This window comes from Clarias gariepinus, chromosome 2 (genome assembly GCF_024256425.1).
Source record: "Clarias gariepinus isolate MV-2021 ecotype Netherlands chromosome 2, CGAR_prim_01v2, whole genome shotgun sequence".
Lineage (NCBI taxonomy): Eukaryota > Metazoa > Chordata > Actinopteri > Siluriformes > Clariidae > Clarias > Clarias gariepinus.
The window spans coordinates 31,505,802-31,522,528 of NC_071101.1; the positions used below are offsets into that span (position 1 = coordinate 31,505,802).

General features: G+C 38.5%; 1 protein-coding gene across 2 annotated transcripts in view; it reads left to right on the forward strand.

Annotated features, from left to right (window-relative positions):
• Positions 1 to 16,727, forward strand: part of LOC128505468 (von Willebrand factor A domain-containing protein 5A-like) — a 119,070-nt gene that overhangs the window by 12,618 nt on the left and 89,725 nt on the right. For both annotated transcript variants that reach the window (XM_053475909.1, XM_053475917.1), the window contains exons 2-3: positions 16,036 to 16,238; positions 16,416 to 16,638. In XM_053475909.1, the coding sequence (XP_053331884.1) occupies positions 16,036 to 16,238; positions 16,416 to 16,638 (426 nt within the window). The remainder of the gene's footprint in view (positions 1 to 16,035; positions 16,239 to 16,415; positions 16,639 to 16,727) is intronic.

A 16,727-nucleotide genomic window follows, 5' to 3' on the forward strand; every position in this document is an offset into this window, starting at 1 on the left:
AAGAAAATGGATACAGAAGAGACCGACGCTGAACTTGTGCCCAGAAAAAAATGCAACCTCTGTTATTTGGCGATATTTTGGTTTCAGGATATCGGACACTAAGCAGAAAGAGGTACTGCGCAAAATTGGCAAAACTAAAGTCGCTACATCAGGTGGCAACACGGCACATTTATATCAGCACCTGAAGCAACACAGAAAAGTATGATAAATGCATGGCGGTAAAAGCCAAGAGTAGTAAAAAGACCAAACAAAGCACAACCCAGTGTGAGCAAAACAAAACAAAACAACACATTATTACAGATGTGTTTGTAAGTCTCAGTAAGTGATGTAGCGACGTTCAACTTGAAATAACTGCAGTGAAATTCTTTTAAACTCCTACGGACCTTTTTGGTCAAGCAGGACGACCGAGACATATATTAGCCTAACCGCGCACAGTGAGTTTGAACTAAAAAGCCGTTGCCTGCAAACATCGTATTTCCCTGACGATCACACCGGAGAGAACATACTGTATCCGCGGGTTTGAGAGAGGCCCTGGCTGCATGTGACCTCTGTAAGGATGGTTTGGTCGCTGTCACAACAGACAACGGCACGAACATCGCCAAAGCGGGGGGGGGTTAATCACTGGACTAGGTTACAGTGCTTCGGGCATAGACTTTATTTGGCCATCGGTATGTTAAATTAATTTAATCTTTTCATATTTAAAGCTACTTAACTGTACGTTGGAGAGGACAGCTATTAACAGATTTATTTAAGAATAAATGGAAATACAGTGTAGAAATCTGTGTCACAAAGAACACTAGAAATGTCTCATTTAAATTATTTTCATGATTATTAGCATGACTCTAAAATTAATATGTTTAAAGGACACTTTTCTTTCCTTTAATCTCTTTTTCATCATTAGATTAAAAATGGTGAGTGATTTGATAAGAATACCAATAAAGTATATGATACATCCTCCTTAAATGTCCCTGTTTTGGGACAAAATGTAAAAATATTTTTTTAAATAGGTATTTGTTTTATTTATCTGTACTTTTGACTCTCATTTAAAAGTTAATTTAATGTAATTTAATTCAATAATGTAAAGATGTTACTGTTATTTAAATTTGTACAATTTTGTTTTAATTAGAAAACATTGTTCATTTCTAGTTGCTAGATTGCACTGTACACTATATCTCAGTTGAGAAATTAAAATTTTAGCATTATTAGTAATGTAAGTGCATTTTCCTTGATAACAAGCAAGTTGAGTCATACCACTTGTTTATTGTATCGCAATCGTAAATCGCAATTTTGACCTTAATAATCGCAATGTGACATTTTTCCCAAATCGTGCAGCCCTAGTTGCTAGTGTTTCAGCACGTCATTATAATTTTTTTTATTATGTTTTGTATATATTAGTTTTTATTTTTATATTTTTCAGTTTAATTGATTTTTATTTATTTCATTTGTTGTATTTATTTTATTTAAATGTATATTTAAGTTTATTCATGTTCCAACAAACTTGAAAAATTCTGCTAGATAAATGCTCTAAAACATTTATGTAAATGATTCACAGTTTTTTTATATTACCTGTTTTATTTATAAGTCAGTGTTCAGTAAATTATGTTAAGTTTAGAAATGTTGTGCATCCACTCGTTATTAGTGTGACCTTTTAGCATGCAAATGAAAGGGAAAACTTCAAGATATCGGCCCTAAAAATCGGCCAAAAAAATCGGCAGCACATATCGGCCATCGGCTGACCCTGACCTCTAAACATCGGCATCGGTTATAAAAAACCCCATATCGGTCGATCTCTAGTATCCACTATCCTTATGTTATTTAATTAATAAATAGAAAAGGGTGGTTAAACATCAGAATTGCTTATAAATACAAACATTTATGACACATAAATTAATTATGATGACACAAATGAATTTCACTGTTATTTATTTAAGATGATACTGTTCAAAAAGAGGAGGAAACATGTATCTTATACATCTCTCAAGCATTAATTCTCCCTCCTAATTTAATAATGGCATGCAAAACAGCAGTCTGGGTCCTCTGTGCCATCATAAAATCCTCTGAGGCAACCACCTTTCCCATTTCCGTAATAACTGAAGCAGTTCGTAAATAACATTTTACACATTTTGCATTCTTAAATTTCAAAAGGCACTCATAATTCAGCCCTTGATGTTTCACTACATTTTCCCAGTTCACAACACCTGTAGCCAAAAACACACACACAAAGCAGAAGACAACTAGGATTGTTAGCCATGCTTTAAAAATACAATAAGTAAAATTCCGTAAAGAAAACAAAAGACAGATGCTTACTGTCAAGCCATGCATAGTGTGCCTTCTGTCTGAACTGGGTCCTGTTCACAATTGCACTAATGCAACTGCAAGTAAGCGAAAGATTCATGTAGGCAGCATCTCAATCCTGTAGCACTACTTCAAAGAGTATAATTTACAAGATCTCCATGGATAACTTGAAAGTATATGGAAAAAGTTTAACCCTTTATTTGCTTGAATGAAACAGGACAGTATTCCAGCACTTAAGAAACTTACTGTACATCCAAAAGTTGCAACTCATGAGTCATTATAGCCTTTTGTGCCTAAAGAGGATAGCAGAGAAGACATGTAATTCTACATATGTTAAGAGAATACAACAAAAAAGTCATATTGAGTGTAATTAAATTACATTATTTTCAGTTTGCCTCTTGAGTCTCTTTGTTGCACGTCTTTCTTCTTCAGACCTGTAATGAAATGTAGTAAAGGAGAGGTATGTTTATATTATGTAAATAAAAGTTTTTAAAATAATAAGTGCTATGCCTTTAAAATGAAAAATTGACTGATTCTTATTAAACATACAAAAGTTACTCTCTTTGTGCTTTTGTTCATGACCCTAAATAGATTTAAAACTAAAGCGATTGTGCATATCACAATATGTACTGTACATTTACAATACTTTAATAATTTTAATTATATTGCACAGGCCTAGTATGTATAATGTAAAAGTGACACCTCTGCAAAAATTTAAGTGCTTGTTTATAAAATGTAGTGAAATGAAGGAAAGACAATAAACCTCAAGGTGAAATTCTCCAAAAGAAGCAAACACCACCATCTCCTAATACCAGGCATGTCTGTCTGAGAAAAAAATATATATAAAAAAAAAAAAATATATATATATATATATATATACTTTCTAATTATATAGCAGATATACATTAGAGTTTTTACTCACCTCTGTAAAATCAAAGTCCCCTGCGGTTGCAAAGCTCAATGGGGTTGCAAAGGGAACTTACCATCAGGACAAAGATGCCACAGTTGTTGCTGAAACGTGGTTGTGGAAAGCCCTGTTGATGTGGCCATGAACACAGTCAAATCTACCTTAAAAAACAAATTATTTTAAATGCTTTTACATTTATTTATTTAAATGATTATTGGTACCATATCTTTGACACAGCATTTATACTTAAAAATCACACATACACAGACATACCTGTACTTAAAAATCATGCACAGAGCATTACTGGCTGGTTTGGCACCATAGTAAACAAACTAAAGTGACAAAAACAAAAATGTTTAAACTTACCATCACGGTGCACTGCAAACTTGAAATGATTTTTGATGTGATAGTACACCAAATGGTGTATGGGCAGAAAGGGCAATTGCTACAGCAGTCTTTTAAATACTGCTCACACTGCCCCTTGCTTAACACTGTTTTGTGCATGTTTGCAAGGAAAATGGCTCTTTAAAGATTTGGTTTATGTGAACAAAACAAAGAGAGAATTGAGGGGTAGCATAAGGGTTAGGGAATAACAGCAAAACAAAACAAGCTAAACAAAATAGAAAATGTGGTGCACAGGGAATATTAATAGGGATGTCAACATTAAGGATCTGCAAATAGAAGTAATAGATCATTGGTTTTAGTATCAAATAATTTAAATTATGCATATTTAGAAGTTGCATTATGGAAAACAAGCCCTCCTCTTGATTATTTTAGTTACAGAAACAAATCCTAACATTTTGCTCTTTTAAAGTACAAGTTAAAATCACTACATTAAAAATGAAACCGTTTAAGTTAATTTACTGAGAAAAAAATACATTAAAACGAACTCAGTAAGGCTGGTCTCTTTACAGTTACTCTTGTGATAAAGATACACACTTATTACATTGAGGCTCGTTGACAGTAAAACATCATCCGCGACAGACAGCAAATTGTATACAGTACAGGCCAAAAATTTGGACACACACATCTATCTGTTTTCTTTATTTTCATGCCCATTTACATAGTCTCACTGAAGGCATCAAAACTATAAATGAACACATGTGGAGTTATGTACTAAACAAAAAAAGGTCTCCACAGTCACAGGACCTGAACCCAATCGAGATGGTTTGTGGTGAGCTGGACACCGCAGAGTGAAGGCAAAGGGGCCAACAAGTGCTAAACACCTCTGGGAACTCCTTCAAGCTCATCGAGAGAATGCCAAGAGTGTGCAAAGCAGTAATCAGAGCAAAGGATGGCTTTTGAAGAAACTAGAATATAAAACATGTTTTCAGTTATTTCACCTTTTTTTGTTAAGTACAGTCGTGGCCAAAAGTTTTAAGAATTACATAAATATTGGAAATTGGAAAAGTTGCTGCTTAAGTTTTTATAATAGCAATTTGTATATACTTCAGAATGTTATGAAGAGTGATCAGATGAATTGCATAGTCCTTCTTTGCCATGAAAATTGACTTAATCCTCAAAAAAACCTTTCCACTGCATTTCACTGCTTTCATTAAAGGACCTGCTGAGATCATTTCAGTAATCGTCTTGTTAACTCAGGTGAGAATGTTGACGAGCACAAGGCTGGAGATCATTATGTCAGGCTGATTGGGTTAGAATGCCAGACTTGACATGTTAAAAGGAGGGTGGTGCTTGAAATCATTGTTCTTCCATTGTTAACCATGGTGACCTGCAAAGAAACGCGTGCAGCCATAATTGCTTTGCATAAAAATGGCTTCACAGACAAGGATATTGTGGCTAAGATTGCACCTAAATCAACAATTTATAGGATCATTAAAAACGCCAGGATCGTCTCCTAAAGAGGATTCAGCTGCGGGATCGAAGTGCCACCAGTGCAGAGATTGCTCAGGAATGGCAGCAAGCAGGTGTAAGCGCATCTGAGTGAGGCGAAGACTTTTGAAAGATGGCCTGGTGTCAAGAAGGGCAGCAAAGAAGCCACTTCTCCCCAAAAAAAAAAACAGCAGGGATAGATTGATCTTCTGCAGAAAGTATGGTGAATGGACTGCTGAGGACTTGGGCAAAGTCATATTCTCCGATGAAGCCCCTTTCCGATTGTTTGGGGCATCTGGAAAAAGGCTTGTCCAGAGAAGAAAAGGTGAGCGCTACTATCAGTCCTGTGTCATGCCAACAGTAAAGCATCCTGAGACCATTCATGTGTGGGGTTGCTTCTCATCCAAGGGAGTGGGCTCACTCACAATCTTGCCCAAAAACACAGTCATGAATAAAGAATGGTACCAAAACTCCCTTCAACAGCAACTTCTTCCAACAATCCAACAACTGTTTGGTGAAGAACAATGCATTTTCCAGCACGATGGAGCACCGTGCCATAAGGCAAAAGTGATAACTAAGTGGCTCGGGTACCAAAACCAAATCGGGGTCCATGGCCTGGAAACTCCCCAGATCCCATTGGGAACTTGTGGTCAATCCTCAAGAGTCGGGTGGACAAACAAAAACCCACTAATTCTGTCAAACTTCAAAAAGTGATTATGAAAGAATGGGTTGCTATCAGTCAGGATTTGGCCCAGAAGTTGATTGAGAGCATGCCCAGTCGAATTGCAGAGGTCCTAAAAAAGGAGCGCCAACACTGCAAATACTGACTCTTTGCATAAATGTCATGTAATTGTTGATAAAAGCCTTTGAAACCTATGAAGTGCTTGTAATTATATTTCAGTACATCACAGAAACAACTGAAACAAAGATCTAAAAGCAGTTTAGCAGCAAACTTTGTGAAAACTAATATTTGTGTCATTCTCAAAACGTTTGGCCACGACTGTACATAACTCCACATGTGTTTATTCACAGTTTTGATGCCTTCAGTGAGAATCTAAATGGTCATGAAAATAAAGAAAACACATTGAATGAGTGAAGGTGTGTCCAAACTTTTGGCCTGTACTGTATATATGCATGAATTACTAACATTTACAGATGGAAACTATATCTAGGACATATCAAGCCTGCACTGGGGAAGACACATCATCTCAAATGCATTAAAAAGCACACACAAAAAAAACTTACTTAACGTACTCATTATACCTTTTAAATTAACAATTTACCCATAAAATGTAGCAGGTGCACCCACTCACCATGCAGCAAAGAACACCAGCAATGAAAGTTTCAACGTCATTACTTTGCCACCAGTGAGATAACTTATGGGAGTTACGTGATCTCGACATTATTCATTTACTTACAACCAATGAGAAGGCATGTGGGCGCAAGCAGCCCCGCCCCAGATTCAGCAGCCTCGGACACATGCAGCCCCGCCCCAGATTCAGCCCCGTTCTGCAGGCTGCAAACAGGTGTACTTGGATTGAGGCGGGGCTAAATCTAGGGTGGGGCTGTATGTGTCGCCCAACCTATATAGTTCCTCATTGGTTGTAAGTAAATTAATGACGTCGATGCAACAAGGCATCAAAACCATGAATGAACACATGTGGATTTATGTACTTAACAAAAAACAAAAAAAGGTGAACTGAAAACATGTTTTATATTCTAGTTTCTTCAAAAAAGTCATCCTTTGCTCTGATTACTGCTTTGCACACTCTTGGCATTCTCTCAATGAGCTTCAAGAGGTAATCACCTGAAATGGTTTCCAACAGTCTTGAAGGAGTTCCCAGAGGTGTTTAGCACTTGTTGGCCCCTTTGCCTTCACTCTGCGGTCCAGCTCACCACAAACCATCTCGATTGGGTTCAGGTCCGGTGACTGTGGAGACCTTTTTTTGTTAAGTACATAACTCCACATGTGTTCATTCATAGTTTTGATGCCTTCAGTGAGACTCTACCAATGTAAATGGTCATGAAACACACACATTGACAGATAGATGTAAAAGGTGTGTCCAAACTTTTGGCCTGTACTGTACTTACATACATGCATCATCACCATAACGCATGCACATACATACAGTAGACACACCGACACACTGCACAACATACTGTATACACCCTTGAGTTTTGTAGTAAACCCTTTTTAAAAATACCCTTTCCGCATAATTTGTTGCAAGTTTAAAAGGTTCTAAATCAGAATAAAGAAACTAGTTTCCAATAGGACCATGATTTGGAGTTCTTGTTGCTGCTTTTAAAACAAACATTATGTTTTTTTCTTTTTAGGTATAGCAGCTTTTAAGAATTTTCTGAAATTTTCTGGAAAACAAGTGTAGTACGTTGTCCGTGTTCTTGCAAACAGCTGTGTAGATATTGTGTACAAAAGAATTATAGTGGAGTTAATGAGGACAAAATTCTGAACGTGTGAATATGCAAATATAAAACCAACTTTACCGCGGTCACCACTGTGGCCTCCCCATTAACAGGAATTTACATGTGTGAAAGAAAGGGGGAAAGAAATAAACACCATGTGAGTGTCTGCTTGCGTTTGCGCAGAAACGGTGCCAGTCTTTTTCCCCCTTAATCAGCGGAGAAGCATATATTTTAGCTGCTGCTCGTCTTACATCCCCTTCAGAATACGGGTTCGATTCCCGGCCAGGTTTGATTCCCGTCTCTGTGTGCATGGAGTTTGCATGTTCTCCCCATGCTTGGTGGGTTTCCTCCGGGTACTCCAGTTTCCTCAGTACAAAGACCTGCAGATTAGGCTAATTGGCATTCCCAATAGTGTGTGTGTGTGTGTGTGTGTGTGTGCGCCCTGTGATGGATTGGATTGTACTTAGCCTCCTGGGATAGGCTCCAGGCCCCCCGCGACCCTGAATACAGGATAAAGCAGTATAGACGATGAGTGAGAGTGAGTAAGTGTCTTGCATCCATGTTTGTTCGCTAATTTCTAATCTTCTTCATCTTGAAAGCGCTACTATCGCTGTCGCAAGAGTTGTGGTTGCAGTCTGGCACGTCCAATTTAAATCTGTTGCCATTATGTGTGTAGTTGATGATCCGTTACCTGGCGCAGTCATTAGGTGTATAATCTTTTCTAAACCTTTAAAGATTTATGAAAGTTATGTATTGTGTCCCCAGCCTAAGACAACACGAACTCCTCAGACATTGGGTGCACAGGATGGAGATGCAAATGCTGTTTGCACCTAGGTGTCCAAGGCACCAATGCTTTTTGAACCTAAACTAGCCCATCTGGATATTTAGATTCCTGTATAAAGAAAAAAAGGAATAATTTAAATAAGTATGATGCATATTATATTAATATAATATAATCATATATATATTTGTAAAGATTTGTGTGCGTTATTCACTGTTTCTATCAAGCTGTGTCCTTGAAAAAAGAAACTATCAGCAATACTACACAATTCAAGATTTTGAAAAGTCTGATGTAACAAACAACCCTCATCTACCCAGCAGGTGGGAAAAGTGGCTGGACAACTTACAAAGTTATTTTCTATAAAGATGCCTACAAAATCACCCTAACTATTTAATAATTATTGATAATTTATATTTTGAGCAATTCAAGTCATCTGATGAACATTACTGTATTTCTACATATTGCAATATATATTGCAGAAAAAATATTTTTATTTCCTTTTTTTTTATATCAACTTAATTTGAATGGTGCAATCAAATTTTCAAAATTAGACATGAATCAAGCATACTATTAGTTGGAATTGCACCCAGATTCATAGTGCATCACAAAATTTCGATACACCCCTCTCATTTTTGAAGTGATCTGTGCGACTGAAGGCTTTCAAGTGGCAATAGCTAAGGCACTGGAGGGGCTACCAGGAGTAAGAAACATCTGATCTGACATTATTGTCTACAATATGGACACAGCAAATGACGACAAAAATCTGAAATGTGTATTCCAGAGACAGTCGAGGACTCACTTTGAAAAGGTTGAAATGTAAAGTTGACAAGACATCCTTTGGCTTCTTTGGACATGTTGAGCAAAAATGGAATTGAACCTGATCCAAGAAAAGTGGAAAGCATCGACCAAACTAATCCAGCCAATGTCTCCTGTGGTTAGTGTGTTAGTCCAAGTACTGGGGAAACAGATACATCTTGAGTCGGGCTGGAACAATAGACATGTTTGACATGTTTAAGGATGGTCAAAGTCTTTGCTGTACGGACATCTAAAGGAAGTTCGTTTCACCACCTAGGTGCCAGAACAGAAAAGAGTCTGGATGAATGCCGCCCTCGATCCCTAAAAGTTGGTGGGATGAGGCGAGCAGTGCTGGAGGATCGGAGGTAACGTGGTGCAGTGTGTGGTGTGATTAGAGCAGAGAGGTAAGTGGGTGCTGGGTCATTTTTAGCTTTGTAGGCAAGCATCAGCGTTTTGAATTTGATGTGGGCAGCTACAGGAAGCCAGTGCAGGGAGCAGAGGAGTGAGTGGATGAATCGTGGACAGAGGCAGGCCTGCCAGGAGTGAGTTGCAGTAGTCTAGTCTTGAAATAACAAGGGACTGAACAAGCACCTGAGTAGCCTGTGAAGAAAGAAATGGGCGGATTCTTCTGATATTGTAAGGAAGAAATCTACAAGAGCGAGTAAGATTAGCGATGTGTGGGGAAAATGACAGATGATTGTCCACGGTTACCCCAAGATTGCAGGCGGTGCCTGAAGGAGAGATTTGGATGTTGTCCAGGTATATAACACAACTGATATGGAACAAATCATACTGTACAATCGTACAGTGGCACAAAGCTTGCCAGTGGCACAACAACCATCACAAGCTCTCAGAACTTATAAAAACTGTAGCAGAGAAATGGCTTGAAGACAAAGGAGGATTTGTCATCCTGAAGGGAGTGAGTTGTTTTTTTGTGAATATATATATTTTTTGTGCATGTGAATTGGGTTCCACGGATGTGAAATGGGATACGCATGTGTGCATTGTGTCTTTTGTGTGAATTATTAATGAGACTATTTTGCTTCTGTGTGGGGTAGCTGCCTACTCAGGTTGCTACGCCAACAAAAACTCAAGAGCCACTCTGCATGTCAGAGTTGCCAGAAAGCGGCATGGTCACAAATGTTTATGGACTTGTGTGGACCATTCACGAATGGGTCATACATACTCATAGTAATGATTTCCAGTGGCAGAAGTGGTAAAATCCACTGATGTGCAAGCCACCATCAACAAATTAAATTCGGTATTTAGATTTAATCACATTTTTTCGCAACTACAGAGCTACACCGCATAGTACTACCAACATTTGTCCCAGCAGAGTGTTTGTTTGGAAGAAACCTATTTACCAAACTGCCTGAAATCACACAAGCATTGGATGATCAGTACTGTATATTAGGACAATGGATGCGACTGGAAAATCGGTACATACTCGGTATACTCGGATAACACGCATACAATAAACACGGACTTCGGACATTTTCCACTCACTCGCATTCACATACACATACTGTTTATTATATGTAGTTTGTAAATATTGTTTATATCTCTGTTTGGTTGTGGTGCACCTTTTTCGTTTAGTTTATTTAGTTTTGTATAATTCACGTTTGCTTTATCTACTTGTTTGTGTTTGTCCTTTTTGCTCATCGGCCTTTTAACGCAACACCGACACAAAGAGAAAAGACCTGTCGATTTTTGTAGCCACAGTTAGTATAAAATTAGAGTAATATTAGAGAGAGTTAATTATTCTAATATAGAATTAGAGTTAGATGGTAAAACCGACGCCATCTTTTCTATGTATTGACGGGTTTTCAGAGCCGTCGTTTAGTTAAGGTAATGGGCGTTTCATTTCCAACACATGCTGTAGCGGTAGACCAATCATAAAGGACCGCGCCATCTGACCAATCACAAATCACGGAAAGGAGGGGTTTAGACAGACTGAATCTTCAAAGTGCTTCACACGAGTCGTAAAGTAAAATAAAATTTTTGGAAAAAACCAAAGTGTTTTTTGACCTTGCATACATGTAAACCTGTTTTAAGAGACTTATTAAGCAATAGTAGCAACCTTTAAAATGGCATAATAGGGGCATTTTAATAAATTTTTACTTGATAATGAGTGAGATCTTGAAATATGAGTAGTATGCATGCGCTTTGTCTGCCGAGCGTCACGTAACCACAACTGAGCCAATGGTTTTTCTGTCTCAAGTGCTATAGGATGTGGGTAATCATTTCCCATGCTCAGTATCAGTGCGTCACTTGTATAGTTAACATTCACGTGCGCATGTGCTGTTAACTATAACATTGTGCCCCTGTGTCCGTGCACATAAAGCATTTTTCTTTCTGTCTAAGTGTAGTTGAGGTTGAAAGGGCTGTAGCATTAGAGGAGATGAATCTGTTTAATGACAATGAAACATTATCTTAAACCCTCAAAAGAAAGCAAAAGCAAGTTTTATTAGATAGGTTCCCTGTTGAAAAAAACTTTGCGCACAGAGACACTCTGTCAAAAAGCAGTGATTCCTACACAGTAGCCCCCCCTCCTCCTCCTAATAAAAATAATAAGCATAACATATAGTGTATCTCTCATAAAAACACACTTTTTAGACTATAGATATAATACTTTACATATAAAAATGTCATTACTCTGCTATTGTTATATTACTATATATTACTATTAGGGCTGTAGCTATTAAATATTATAGTAATCAAGTATTCTACCAAAAATTTAATCGAGTAATCAAATAAAATGTACTTTTGCTTAAATAAACAGCAATATTAAATATATAAGAGAAACAAAGATTAATTGGTTAATCTTTCTTTTTAGAAAAATCTCCTTTTAAGGAATAGCTTATACCCCTATCTCACCTATGCCGTTTGACTTACGGTGAGATTTGGTGTAAGCCACTGTGATTGGCCGCCGGCGTTCCGCGAAGTTCTGCAAGGTTCGCAGGCTTCGGCGAGGACCACCAAAACAATTTAACATGTAATTTTTTTTTCTTTTTCGCACAGAAAGATGGAAACATAATTGTAGCACCAAAACCCGCGGTGAATCATGATGAACTGTACTTCTGGCCACCGCGCGAAAGCGCATAGGTGAGATTGGGGTATTAAAGTTGACTGAGATGAATTAAGTGCATTGCAGTGCCATTCTTTCTTATTTTAAAGCCTTTTCACAGATGCAAAAACAAACAAAAAAAAAAGGTGTTTTAAATGACTAAGTATAAAAAAAAACTAAGGCACACATTGAAATAAATAATTATACAAAAACACTAAAGTGTACACCTAAACTTTCAGTCAACTTTGTCAAAAGCGCGCTGTCAACAAATAATTGCGCAAAAACATAATGCAAGCTTTTAAAATTTATTAAGAGAAGCTTCAAGGCAGAAGATTTTGCCTCGATCATTTTTTGTTACTCAAGGAATTGTTTTAGCCCTAATTGCTATTGTTATTGTTTTGTATGTTGTTGACTGATGGCGCCACGGATGGCTGCCTCACGGTGAAGCTCTCCATTTGTCCTACTGTTTTTGTTAGTTTATCCTGTTTTTGTTTTTTAAATATAATCAGTTATACCAGGGATGAACTGCTGAACATTTAGCAGAATACAACACACTATTTTCAACCAGTTTTTAATTATTCTGACGTCTTGCTGAACATCGTAACCTGCAAAGCAGTGGCGCTGTTTAAATGCTTTAAGAAGCGCAGATGAGGGAAGAGAGATGGCATGCTTGTCAAGCTTCGACAGCGCGGCTTTAGAACTGCATTGCCGAGTATACATATGGCGAATCTCCGCTTTTTACCCAACAAAATGGACAAACTTTTCCTGCTCTCCTGGAAAAATAAGGACTTTTTAAACTCTGCCGCACAATGTTTCACGGAAACCTGGTTGAATGAAGCCATTCTGGACAACGCACTACATTTGCCGGGCTTCAGAGTGGATCTCGACACAGAATAAGGAGGGAAATCGTGAGGCGGCGGGACATGCTTTTACATCAGTGAACATTGGTGTACAAATGTAACACAGATAAAAAAGATGTGCTGTCCTGATCTAGAGGCATATTTATCAACTGCAAGCCTTTCTATTTGCTGCGGGAGTTTACCTCGTTCATGACCACTGCCTGGTTTATATTCTCCCAACCTATAGGCAAAAAATTTTATCTGCTAAACCTGTAGTAAGGACTGTAAAGAAATGGACTAGAGAAGCAGGCCTGTTTTGAATGCACTAATAGGAGTGGTTTTGAAGCTGCTGCCACCAATCTGGATTAGCTCACAGATTCTGTAACATCCTACATCACTAGGGTGGATATGTGCATCGATACCAGGACGTATTTAACATGCTGTATAACAATGGCAAACCATGGTTTACAGCAAAACTCGGACAGCTTCGTCAGGCCAAAGTGGATGTCTACAAAAGTGGTGACAGGATCATGTACGACCAGGCCAGGAACACACTAAAGAGGGCGACCAGAGTGGCTAAGAGAAGCTACTCTGAAAAACTGGAAAACCATTTTCCTGCAAACGACCCTGCTACAAGACGCCATCCCCCAACTCTGTAGGGAATCAACAACTGGTTGATGACCTTAATAATTTCTATTTAAAAATCCCAGTCTCACACCACACACCTGCCCTGACCCTCTTTCTACATCACCAGTATCACATCTGACAACCACCCTCTCTCCCCCTCCTGCACTTTAGGTCTGTGGAAAGGATGTGCGTCAGATCTTCCTAAAACAAAAGAGAAGGAAAGCTCCATGTCCAGATGGCCTTACACCAGCCTGTCTAAAATCCTGTGCTGACCAGCTAGCCCCCATCTTCACACAGATCTTCAAGATCACTGAAAATATGTAAAGTCCCTTCTTGCTTTAAATGTTCTACAATCATCCCAATTCAAAAAAAAAAAAAAAAAAAAAACTAAAATCACAGAACTTAATGACTACAGACCAGTTGCCCTAAGATCTGTGGTCATGAAGTCATTTGACTGGACTGGACATGGACATATCTGAAGGACATCACTAGACCCTTACTGGACCCCCTGCAGTTTGCTTAAAGAGCAACCAGTCTGTGGACGATGCAGTCAACATTGGAGTGCACTTCATCCTTTAACATCTGGCATTGGATTACTAGCTTTCTGACAGACAGACAGGCAGCAGCTAGTTAGACTGAAGTGAGACTGGGGGAATTCATGTCCTACAGCCACACCACTAACACTGAAGCCCCTCAGGGATGCGTTCTCTCCCCACTGCTCTTCTCCCTCTACACCAACGACTGCACCTCTACAGACCCCACTGTCAAGCTCCTGAAATTTTCAGATGTCACTACAATCATCGGCCTCATCCAGGATGGTGACGAGTCTGCATATAGAAGCAAGCTTGAGCAGCTGGCTGTCTGGTGCAGTCACAACATCCTGGAGCTGAGCACGCACAAAACAGTGCAATCGTGGACTTTAGGAGAAACCCCCCTGCACTTCTTCCAATCAGCATCATGAATAGCACTGTTACAGCAGTGGAGTCTTTCCGGTTCCTGGGCACGACCATCTCTGAGGACCTGAAGTGGGACATTCACATTGACTCCATTGTTAAAAAGTCCCATCAGAGGTTCCTTCGCCAGCTTCAAAAAATGCCTGGTTTGGCTCAGCTACAAAATCAGACATCAGAAAGCTACAAAGGACGGTTCGGACTTCTGAAAGGATTATCGGCATTCCCCTGCCCACGGTGCAAGAACTGTATATATCCAGAGTGAAGAAAAGGGCTTGTCATATCACTTTGGACCCCTTGCACCCGAGTCACTTTCTCTTTGAACTTTTGCCATCTGCTCGACGCTACAGAGCACCGAACACCAGGACAGTCAGGCACAAGAACGTTTTTTTCCCCCAGGCAATTTGCCTCATGAACAGTTAAACATTTTTCTCACTGTGCAATAATATATGTGCAATATTGTGTGCAATACCACTGTGTAATATACTGTATAATACCAAAAATATTTATTTAACCTATTTGATAGGATCCCACACTCTACTCATTTGTTGTCAACTTTTTTTTTTTTTTGGCTTGTTGTTGTGTTGTTGTTGTCAGTGATTGTTTTGTTTTGTCATTGTTTTGTTCTGGAAGCTCTGTTACTAAAACACATTCCTTGTATGTGCAAACATACTTGGCAATAAAACTCTTTCTGATTTTGTATTTGCTGTAATTTTGTTCCTTTTTCACATTAACGGTAAATTCACAGTCCTTGAAAATGCATTTTTAAGTATTGAAGTATTTTATAGTTAAGGCACGGTGCTCTGACCTGGAGCACAAGTAAAGCTACATTGATGTGGACGTAGACAGAAATGTATCTGGTACTGTACATATTATGCACATTAAACTATATGGCATTTTAGAGAGACTTCTTTACAACCATTAAGCAAGGAAAATAAGTCAAATACATGCTTGACAAATGTAAACTTTTTTACAAAAAGTTATGATTTTCACCCCAAAAGTAATTAAAATATTTAAATAATTAAATCGTCAATAGTTAATCGAAAAAGCCATTAATGTAAAAATGCCACGTGGAATTTTATTGAGAAATGTAAAGGTAAATGTGCATCGGGAAAAGGCATATCTACATATTGATGTCAATGGCTGGATGTCTCTACAATAAACTGGCCAATAAATATGCAGCCCTGTAAGACAGAAATAAAAGAAAGTGTTTATTTTAACAAATGTTATGTATATACAATAAAATGGAATAAACTATAATACATTAAAATGTAAATAATTATTACATTTCTAATTTCGCCTTAAAATCAGAAGGTCAGAATTTAATGCCAGATAATAAAAAAGGGGAAAATATTTAAGACGTTTTAAGAGTTGTTAGTGATATTTAAAGATCCATGGCAATGCTGCCTATACGCAAAATAAGATGTGCAGTTTAATTTTTGCCACCTTTTTGATAACTGCACACTCTTCTTAGCATTTTGTGGCTTCTCTCTGTGTGTGTGTGTGTGTGTTCTGTTCAGTTCCACTGAAGCACATTGAGGTGGAACTAGAGGTACAGGGGCATGTAGCAACAGTGACCTCTACCCTGCAGTATATAAATGAAGAAGAGTGCCCCCTGGAGGCTGTGTTTGTCTTTCCCATGCCTTCAGGAGCTGCTGTCTGCCATTTCAGCGCCAAGATTGCAGATCAGGAGATAGTGGCTGAGCTGCAGGAGAAACAGGAAGTACGTCACAACTCCATCAATATCTGAAATCTTGGTCTATGAGTTGGTTTTGGTCTACAGTTATCATAACTGACACTGAGTTTCAGAAGTGTCAGTGCAGCGTAGAGAGTAGGTAGACATTGTGCCTCACAACGAAGGTGAAATGTGACTTTAACATATACTTTGTCTCTGTGTCAGGCGCGGGAGCAGTATGATGATGCCCTGAGTTCAGGTGAACAAGCTTTCCTGTTGGAGGAGAGTGAGGAGTCTGTGGATGTGTTCAGGCTGAGTGTGGGGTCCCTGCCTCCACACCAGAGTGCCACTGTCACCTTCATTTACATAATTGAGCTGAGTGTGCAGGCTGACCATTCACTGCAATTTTGCCTGCCTGCAGTGCTCAATCCCCGCTACATACCAGCCGGTATCTCACACACACACACACACATATATTCATAAAATATTCAACTTGTTAAAGGGTCATATTACAGGTAAATGAAGCATATAATCTGT